The 10,262-nt window shown below is 63.0% G+C and overlaps 1 protein-coding gene across 1 annotated transcript; it reads right to left on the reverse strand.

The window, feature by feature from the left end:
• Positions 1–209: 209 nt before the first annotated feature.
• CHLRE_12g484350v5 (uncharacterized protein) lies at positions 210–8,298 on the reverse strand. The gene is made up of 10 exons (XM_043067810.1): positions 8,019–8,298; positions 7,816–7,919; positions 7,586–7,723; positions 6,828–7,338; positions 6,291–6,425; positions 5,558–5,797; positions 5,183–5,254; positions 2,887–3,093; positions 2,508–2,693; positions 210–2,238 (listed from the first exon to the last, which is right to left on the reverse strand). Exons 1-10 carry the CDS (start codon positions 8,067–8,069, stop codon positions 1,831–1,833), a joined length of 2,052 nt encoding a protein of 683 aa, XP_042917905.1. The 5' UTR covers positions 8,070–8,298; the 3' UTR covers positions 210–1,830.
• Positions 8,299–10,262: the final 1,964 nt, after the last annotated feature.

A 10,262-nucleotide genomic window follows, 5' to 3' on the forward strand; every position in this document is an offset into this window, starting at 1 on the left:
TGGAGAGTGATTGGTTTTGAGGTTCTAGGCCAACGGGTGCGGCACCCAAGGCAGCTGGAGCCGGGCGGCCAGCTCGACCAGGTGGCGTGGGGCAGGGCGGCGCCCCGCAGGCCGCAGCCATCGCGCTTGGCCGGACACAATGACAGCCGCTCACTCACTCAGCACCTCAGCGCTGCCGCTGTGCCACAGAAGGGGTGGGATGCGTTTGGGATGTAGCGTAGTTGCTCCCAGCCGCGACGGTTGATTACGGTCATCGCCAGTGAGCCGGCAGGCACAAACGCACAGTGCTGCCCCCCACGCTCCACCAGGTCAGGACCGCTAGGTGGCGGCCGTCTGGTCAACACACGATGACACGAGTACACCAGTAAAGCCGCACAGCACTTTACCACGCGCCGAGTCTTGGTGGGGTAGCTCTACATCTCATACACATACGAAGAACGCAACTCATTGTTAGCAGTCGCCATTTTGTTACAGGTGGATGGCATATGTGCGCATGACCATCATGCTACCAGTGATGAGGAGCGGCTTAGCTGCTAGTCTGCGGGTTGCCAGTCCGACATGCGAGCAACCGTTTGCCCGGCCCCCCTAGTTTCGCCCGGTGCGCGACAAACACACGTCGCCTAGCTCTGCTGGCGTGTTCCCAGGATCCGTTGGGCAGGTTCAGCCAATCTGCTTTGCGCTCACACGCATATACACGTCACGTCCGCATCCCCATGCCACTCCTGCTTGCTACTCTTATAGGTGACTAAGTCGTTATGGGCGATGCTTGGTCGCACGCCTGCCACCCGCGCGCATATCCACGCAAGCGCAACCCGCTGCGTCCATACCGTACGCGTAGGGTGCAACCGGCCAGGCGAGGCTGCGCCCTGCCTCGTGCCACGCAGCCGGCATCGCACAAGCTCGCGCCATGTGTGCGGCGCTATCAGACGTCATCCGTCAGAACACGGTAATCAACAACTCCACACAGGTCGTCGTCACACCCGGATGCCGGGTGCCACAGCCTTGTCCACGTGACGTGTTCACAGGTCCGGAAGGAAGTGTCGAGGCGGCTACCGCCAATACGAACGGTTGCGCGATCACCCTCAAACATGGAACACACCTCCTCACGGCCGCCGGCATCCTAGTGCACACTAAAGTAACACACACAAAGGCAGGCATGTGGACAACGCCTCGCAACACGCGGGCTTGGAAGGCTACCGGTGGTTGTGGCATCACACCACTGCTGCACACGTGGAGGGGTGCAGTCCACCAGATACGCGTTCTCGCGTAGCTCCTCGTCCCTCCTGCCTCATTGGGCATTATCCGTATGCATCCCTAGCTCTAGCCATCATAGCACCCTCCCCACACCCAAACCCCACTCATGCTTTGGGCACACATGCCGCCGCTGATCCGGCGACATCCGGCTCTTGCCGGAGCAGAGGCCGCCAATGAGGCATAGTCAGCGGCTCCAGGGCTCAGGGGCCCGCCAGCATCTACACGTCCCGCCCTGCCAGGGTCGGGTTCAGGCGCAGGCGAAACGCCTCGACGGGCGTTGCGCAGCAACTGCCGCGGGCAGCCGGTGGCGGCGGCACCGCCCTACCCCGCCACTGCAGCAGCACCACAGCCGCTGCACCTCCACCGGCCCAATCGGCCTGCTCCAGCAACCCCGCCCTCCGGTAGGGCTGCCGGCGGTGCCTGCAGCCTGCTGGCCACCGGCTGCGGCCCTGCCACTGCCAGCCAGCTGCGGCATGCGGGCGCACCCGGGCGCAGACCCAGGCCGCGGCCACACCGCATGCCCGTGGCTGCATGCCCTGCTCCTCCTCGTGTCCTCCTCCTCGGCCCACCGCCTGCTTACAAGAACAGGTACTGCGCCACGTCGCTGAGCGAGATGATGCCCTCCACACGGCGGCTCTCGGGCGTCACCACGATGAGCCGCCGCACGCCCGGCACCGCCAGCCGCTCCACCACCGTGCGCAACGTGTCGTCCTTGGTCACCACCCACACCCGGCCGCCCGACTGCGCCGTGATGGAGCCCGCGCCCACGCCTAGCCCCGCCATGTGCGGCGAGGAGCCGTGGTGCGGCTGCCCCCCGGCGGCCGCGGCGGCAGCAGCAGCCGCGAACTCCGCACTCAGGCCGCCCATGCCGGGCTGCGGCGGCTGCGGTGCCGGGTTGCCCAGCGCCGACTGCGAGGCGGACCCCGCCCCTGACTGCGACCAGGGCTGGGGGCTGTTGTTGGCGAGTGCCAGGCCCTGGCCCACCTGCACAAGTGCAAGGTGCAGTCGCACGGTAGGCAACATCGTCGGTCAGTAGGGGCCCAGGAGCAATTGTGAGAAAGGAAGAGCCGCAGCGCAGACATTAACGTATCCCGACATACCTGCCAATCAGTACTATCTTCCCTTCCGCTATCATCACGCCCACTCCATCACCCCTCGCCCGCACTCCACTCCTACAGGGTGCTCCCCACTGCCTGCACACCCCAGTCCCAGCCCCAGCCCCCCAGTCTCCCCTGTCCACGCCCCTCCCCCACCGTGACGTCCTCCCACTGCAGGCGGTTGTATGCGCCGCCCTTGCACAGGTCCGTGATCTGGCTGCGCGCGTAGCAGTCTACCAGGCAGCGCCGCTCGTCCACCACCGGCAGCGCGCTCACGCCCGTCTCAAGCAGCATGGCCAGAGCGGTGGTCAGCGGCGTGGACACGGTCACCGTGTGCAACGGCTGTGGGCACGTGGGTGAGGAGGGGTGTGGACGGGGTGAGATTCACAGCGATGGAGCTGCGCGGCCACGACTGTCAGCAGGAGCCTCCCCGCGCAGACACCGCCCATGTACATACCCGCATGCGTGCTCCCCCACACCCGCCCTGTCCCGTCCCCGCCCCGCCCCATGGCCCCTGCCCCCCAGCACGCCCCACCTGCAGCTTGCGCCACTGTCTCCGCTCCTTGGAGTCGGGCAGGAAGTCGGTGTGCGCCACCGCCGCGTCTGGGCTCCAGGTGCCCAGCGGCAGGCTGCCCAGCGGCTGGCTCAGCAGCGGCAGTGAGGCCAGCGAGGCGCGGAAGTGGCGCATGAGGCAGGCCAGCACGCCGCTCAGGGTGGCCAGGTGCAGCACGTGGGGAGGTTGCTGCAGGGGGGAGGTAGGGGTGGGGCATGGTGGGTTGGAAATAGAGCTGGGTTAACAGTACGATGAGCTTTTGGAGTGAGAGGCTTGCAGCCCGCGCCAGTATGCACAACCCTGAGCCAAGCCACAAGGTCCCCTCTCAACAAGCACACACACACACACACACACACAAGGCGGCTTTGCTCCGTTTGTTTTGTGTTTAACACACACACACACACACACACACACACACACACACACACACACACACACACACACACATCCCATTTGCATTTGCCGTCATGCATGCGCCCATGCCGTCCCGCGCCTGTTTACTTGCTCGTGGTCGCCCACCGTCCGTCTCTTTCCCAAATCGCGCAACCCCTAGTATAGTTAATTGGGCTGGGACTGGGCTGCGTGTTTGCTCTTGCTCGTCGCGCGCCGCCGCGCTAACATGTTCCTTCGCTCTTGTTCGTGACACTCCCCTGCTGCCGCCCTGTGCTCTGTTGTTTTCTTATTCGCTCGTAGGTGAGAATTTCATCGAGGATTGGGCGGGAGCTTGGACTTAGCGGCCAGGAGTAGCGACGCGGAGCTAGGAATCGTAGGAGTGCCTGGGCCTCACGGTACCGTGAGCACATGCATGGGTTTGCACCCTTGAGAGCGTGTGGACACTAATCCCCCCTCGAGGTTAGAGTAGCGGGGGTTGCGCGATTTCCGGTTGGTAAGACCGGCGGCTCACCGCAGCAGGTATGCGAGGTAACTTCAGGTAACATCCGTAAACCGTCGCTTTGCTGCATCGCATACACAGTCTTTGCGCAACGTTTTCCTTGTGCTCTTTGACACACACAAACACACACGCGCGCGCGCGCACGCGCGCACACACACGTGAGCCTTCGCTCTTGTTCGTGACACTCCCCTGCTGCCGCCCTGTGCTCTGTTGTTTTTTATTCGCTCGCAGGTGAGCATTTTATCGAGGATAAGGCGGGAGCTTGGGCTTAGCGGCCAGGAGTAGCGACGCGGAGCTAGGAATCGTAGGAGTGCCTGAGCCTCACGGTACCGTGAGCACATGCATGGGGTGCACCCTTGAGAGCGTGTGGACACTAATCCCTCCTCGAGGTTATGGTAGCGGAGGGTTGCGCAATTTCCGGTTTTGGTAAGCCCGGTGGCGGCTCAGCAACGGGTATACGCGGATACTTCAAGTAACATCTGTATGCCGTCGCGTTGCTGCATCGCATACACTGTCTTGCGCTTTTGTTTTTTCTGTTGCTTTTCAACACACACACACACACGCATACACGGGGGGCTTTGGTTTCCTTTTTTAACACACACACACACACACACACACACACACACACACACACACACACACACACACACACACACACAGGAGCGGGAGGCCAGCTCCCGCCAGCCCATGGCGTCACACGCACACACACCAGCCTGTGTCTGACACTTGCGCACACATGCGGGATACGGGTTATGCGCGGGTTCGGGGGTGACGGGCACACGCCCTTTTCTGCCAGCCGAGTCAGCCCGACCCAGCGTCTCTGCAACCGCCGCCCGCCATGCGCCCCATGCAGTCGGGCGCTATTTGCAGCCGCGCGGCCCCAGACTCGTTCCCTTTCACGGGCATAGTCAGTGGGTGGGCTTTGGGATGCGTGTTAGGACATTAGATAGCTTGCTTGCTGCACGCCGCCCTCTTCCGCCGCTGCCATTTCACATGTCCGTGACACTTCTGTGCTGCCGCCCAATGCCTTTCCATTCCCATGCTTATAGGTGAGCTCGACTACGACCAGCGGGCGGGAATACGGGAATTACGCGTGCTGGGTAAACGTTGTTTAGCGCGCCCAGGGTGCGGAGCATGGGCGCATACAGGTGCATCGCGGGGTCAGGCCGAATGGTCGCCCGTGGGGTTACAGGCTTATCGCGGGTAAGTATGACTACCTGGGTGACGGCAACCACGCGACGCTCGGTAAATTGGTAGGTATCCGTAAGTAACTCCGGCGTCGTCTGGGCGGGCTTTCGTTTCGTTTTTTAACACACACACACACCACACACACACACACACACACACACACACATACACACACGCGGCTATGGCCCTGGTGCGCACCTCCGGTCCTCCCGGGTCGCCGCTGAGCACTGGCGCCATGGAGCACTTGTGTTGCGCCAGGCGAGCCACCACCTGCGGCAGTAGCAGCCATACAGGCAGCAGCAGCAGCAGGTAAGGGCGGCGAGCTGACGCATAACAAGCGGCGAGGCGCGCGGCGCCAAGCGGGGGCTGGGGCACAGGGACGTCGCTGGTCGCCCGCTACACGCGTCCCACCCCCCTGTGCCAGCTCCCTGCTCCCAGCCGGCGCCCGAGGCCAACCCAGCACCCCCAGCGCCGGCCCTTCAGCACATGCACCCGTTGCGCCCCTGCCTCCCTCCGCCCTCTCCAACCTTCCATCATGAGCGCCCGGCCACCTCTACCCCCCTCCCCGCCCACCTTGGCTAGGTCCTCATCTGCCAGCACGTACACCAGGCCCTTGGGCTCGCGGCCCTCCGCCGCCGCCTCCTCGCGCAGCCCCCGGATGGTGTGCGCGTCCATCTCCGCCTCGCTGAGCGGGTTGGCTCCCGCGCTGACGCTGTGTCGCAGTCGGCGCAGTATGGTGATGAAATCGGAGGCGCTGATGACGCCGGGGATGGAGCGAGTGGTAGTGTCCCATAGTGGGGCCGAGGCAGTGCCCTGTGCACAACACAACACCACCACCACCACGACAAAATGCAACGGGCAGGCGCTGCTGTGGATGCAGTTGCATGTGCTGGGGGCGTGGCGGGTGTTGATGCGGTCCCTGCCCCTTCCGTGTCTTCTGGCTCCCCGGCCCCCAGCCTGCGACCAGGGCGGTCCGGCCTGGCCTTGTCTTCTATGCCAGTACACACACGGCCCTGAGATGCCGCCACACCCGGCATACCCCGACGTCGTGGTACTGCCTACAGAGGCACCTACAAGGCCGCCCGTCACACACCCAGCACTCCGACCTACTCCTACTCCCCCTCCTCGCTCTTTTGCCTTGGCTTCGGTTTAGTTTGGGCTGGTATCTAAAACCCCCCACCGCTCCCCCCTGCCCACGCCTTTGATGCACTGGAGATTCCTGGAATGCCTCGTACTTTCGGTTCCCACGGCATTGATGCCAACCGCTGCGCCCCTGCGCCCCTAAACGCCTTCAGGCCGCTCGCACCTGCTCGTGCAGCGCGTGGAAAGCCTGGCGTACGGGCAGGTCCACGTCCAGCACCACCACCTTGCCGCTCTCCGGGATGAGCTCATAAGCGGTGTGGCTGTGCAGGAAGTCCGCAATCTTCTTGCGAGTGTATTCCTGCACAAAGGGCAGATGGCGCACCGGTAGACCCAGCCAGCCAGTCTGTACCTATCATATCTCCGTCTAGCCGGCGCGCCCCCCTTTGCCGCCTCTCGCCCGACCCCCATTCCCTACCCTCGCAACCCCTATCCGGCAGTGCGGGTTTGCAGGCACCGACAGCAGTCAGGGCGGTGAGCTCAGCGCCGGTGCCACCACCCGGAGCTCCCCACGCCGCCACACAACAGCACGCGGGCCGGCATGGGCCCCAGGAGCCCCCGCCCCGGCCCCACAAAGCGTCCCATCCACATCACCCTTCCGTAGCAGCAGGCTACACCCGCCCGCTCTGCCTGCCGGCCACTGCCAGCCGCCCCACTGCCCCACCTCCCCACCACCCCTCTGCTCGCGCGCCGCCTCCCTCACCGGCTCCTTGGGGTTGTGTATCACTATGGGCGGCACCACGGCCGCCTCCGTCCCGCCCATGTCTACGTCGCCCTGCTGTGGCGCAACCTGTGCAGCCACGGGGGGCTGCAGGGACAGGCCCGAGCCGACTGGGACGCCGCCGGGGTGCTGCTGGCTTTGGCCCGGCTGCTGCGACTGCTGCGCCGCCGGGTGCTGCAGCTGCTGCGGCGTGAGGCACGGTCCCAGGCCCACCGCCGTGCTGTGCGGCTGCGGCTGCTGCGGCACGTGCGGGTGCTGGCCGAGTCCGCCCACGCCGATGCCTGTGGCGAGTGTCTGCGCCGGCACGCCCACCTGCAGGCCACCGGACACGCCCGGTGCGGGCGCGAGGGAGGCGCTGGCAAGCGCGGGGTGCAGCTGTTGCAGCTGCTGTGCCGCCGCCTGCTGCTGTGCCGCGGCCGCCTGCTGCTGTGCGACCTGGAGCGCGGCCGCTTGTTGCGCGGCTACGAGCTGCTGCGGGTCGAAGGCTACGTTGCTGCGTGGGGTGAAAGGGGGGGAGGCGAGGCGCCACAGGCAAGGGTTGAATTGGGCGTGTTGCAAAGCGGTTCCTGTGTGTTTGCAAGGCAACATACACCCCCGTCATCCCCCAGCGTGACATGTAATGCTTCTCGCGTCCTTCAAAGGGCATCTGCTTCCCTTGTGCCGAGCTCGGTGCCCAGCGGCAAGAGAATTGCGGGCATGTGGCGCGCAATTCCCGCTCGAGTCCCTCAACCCGGCCTCACTTTGCTAGGGGTGTTGGAGAAGGATCTATTCTCCGGACAAAGAGCCAGTTGTTGACGTTGCCAAGCGGGTCTGGCATAAACGGGGCGGTCTCGTCGTGCCGCCACCTGCCGTCTACAATGAACTTATACTGATGATACCTGCAAGTCATGGCAGCCAATCGTCTCATTCCTGGCCATGCAAGACACCCGGCTTGGCCAGCCTACGAGGGACAGCGTTCCGACATGCTCACCCGGGAGGCAGGTGCACGACTACTGCAAACAACCCAGGAGAGCCGTCCACGGGTGCCATCGGTACAGTCTCGACCCAGCGGGTGAAGGAACCACATAGGTGGACCTGCATGCGGGACAAAACGACCGGGTCTCCGTCCGTGCCGGCGTCACAGCTTGCGTCCCGCCCGCGCAGAGCCCGCGACCGCCGAGGCCTTGTGCTCACCTGACGTCCTCCGAATCGCCATACAAATCGGGTCGGCACAAAATAACTCATTTACGTTTTAGAGCCTCTGAGCCTTCTCTGCAGCCTGTCTCCGCTCCGCACGACTCATACTGGCTGCTCCCTTAACAACCAAGGAATGAGAACATTCTTGAAGTACAGCTCAAGCTAAAATGCAGTCCTTGCCCAAAGGGCCTCTGTGCCCCTGCCTTGCCTCCCAAGAGCTGGACTTCGCGGCCAGCGGTCAGTTATAGAAATTATGTGTCACCATGAAGCAAGTTTGATGTTTAGTATGCGCATTGGTAAATAGGGAGGACTGCCCAGCATTGCTCTGACTCTGAGCATTGCTGACTAGGCCAACAATGCAGTTGTAGGCGAGCTGCTATGCCAAGCGCAGGTTTATTGAGACGGAGTTCCAACAGAACTGTAAGCTACAGTGTACATTTGGCTAGCGCACCATGGGCAGGGGTGTGGTATGGGTGGGAGTGGCCAACGGACTGCGCTTGGCGCCCGAAACAGTTCCGGTGACGCTTCGCCGACTTGAGCGGCCAAGCTTCCCTATCAACAAGCAACATCCTGCCGCAGCATATGTGGGGCACTCGCCAGACTGTGGTTCGCGGACACGGTTCGCAGCAGGCCGGAAATGTCCACCAGGACTAATGGCTCTCGTACTGTCGGACACCACCCGCGTCAGCCGGCGGTGCATACGTGCCAGCCGACTCAGACGCCCAGTTGCTCCCATACACCCACCCCGCGCCGGTGATTACAGCTTTACCGTTTACCGGGTCGCGCGCTACGGTATGTCACAACGGAGTGTCCGCTGGCTGGCCGGCGCAAGCCGGCAGGCTGGCAGGCTGGGAGAACCTGGCTGCGCAGCTGACCCCGATTACGCGGAGGCGCTGTCTTGCCCCGTGCCCACTTGAGGAGCACGAGCATGAGCTTTTACATGGGTTAGAGTCCATGTGGCCCCGCCTGCCGCTACAGTGCCCAAGCCCGCCCGATTACCTGCGGTGATGTACAAGGACTCGCTCATGCACCTGCAGTTCTCCTTGCCGCGCGACGGTTTCCTTACGGGATCGGTTAACCCCCACTAACTCCTTTTGAGTCCGGAGGCGCAACACGGTAGTTGCAGGTGCTTATCAATCCCTGGTAATGGCCAGTCCTAAGCGATCCTACGTTTCCGGGCACGTGATGCGCGCTCCTCCTTTCCATGGGGCCATGTGAGGCGCATACAGCCATTTTGGCCATAAGGGACACGGGCTTTACATGTCCACGGCCTTTCATCTTCTCCTGGTCTCAGAGTTAGAGGGTGCGATGGGACATGGTAAGGGGCAGGGTGGAGTAGTCCCGCACTGTGCAACATATTCCCACCGTATTGGGAGTTAGATACTTAGCGGGGCCCTCGGGCCCCTCCACGTCCAGGCGCCGCGGAGTCGGACATACAGGTGTTTGACTACCTGCAAGTACCCGCAAGTACCGTAATTACAACAGTTACGCCGCAAGTTACGCAACCCGGGTACGCAGGCGATGCTGCACAGGGCCCTGGCAACCAGCCCCTTGCCAGGTCGGCAGCTATTGCAGCTAGTGCGTGCACTTGTATGCATTTGCTGTACTAGGTTGTAGGCTGTGGCGTGATTAGGCCGCTTTGTCGACGAGCGGCCTTTTTTTTGCGGCTGGAAGCTGCAGGTAATTAGACAGGTAGGGGGAAGCGGAGCGGGAGGGGCGGGAGGGAAGGAGGGAGCAGGTGGCAGTCGAGAGAGCCAGGCTGCCAGGGAAGATACAAGATGGGGGCGGGGCTAGTGGACGGAGGAGAAGATCTGAGAAGGTAAAGGGTAACAGGGGGCGGAAATCATGCCGTCCGGCCCAGGTCCGTGATGTGAGGAGCTACAGACAATCTGTTCAGCGCTAGCCCTCGTACTCCCGTTGGTGTAGGACAGGTACATTTTTGCATCGTATGGAACGCGTCGAGTGCAAGAGGGGCTCGGCGGATGGCGGATGCCCGGCTGAACAGTGACAGTCCGCGGGCGAGGGCGGCCTGTAACACTTGTGCATTAGCAGAAGCGCTCATAAGAGCGCTCAAAAGAGAGGATAGTCAGGTCAGGCACCAGGGCACAAATGCGCTCGGTGTTGCGGTTAGGTGGCAGCAAACTCATGTCCACAGGCGCTGTTAGTCAAGGTTGCGTCTGCCATGCTGTCACGGTCCTGACACGTTATCGACACGATGGCACCGATACCTTAGGAACTGAA

The sequence above is a fragment of the Chlamydomonas reinhardtii genome, chromosome 12, assembly GCF_000002595.2.
Source record: "Chlamydomonas reinhardtii strain CC-503 cw92 mt+ chromosome 12, whole genome shotgun sequence".
Lineage (NCBI taxonomy): Eukaryota > Viridiplantae > Chlorophyta > Chlorophyceae > Chlamydomonadales > Chlamydomonadaceae > Chlamydomonas > Chlamydomonas reinhardtii.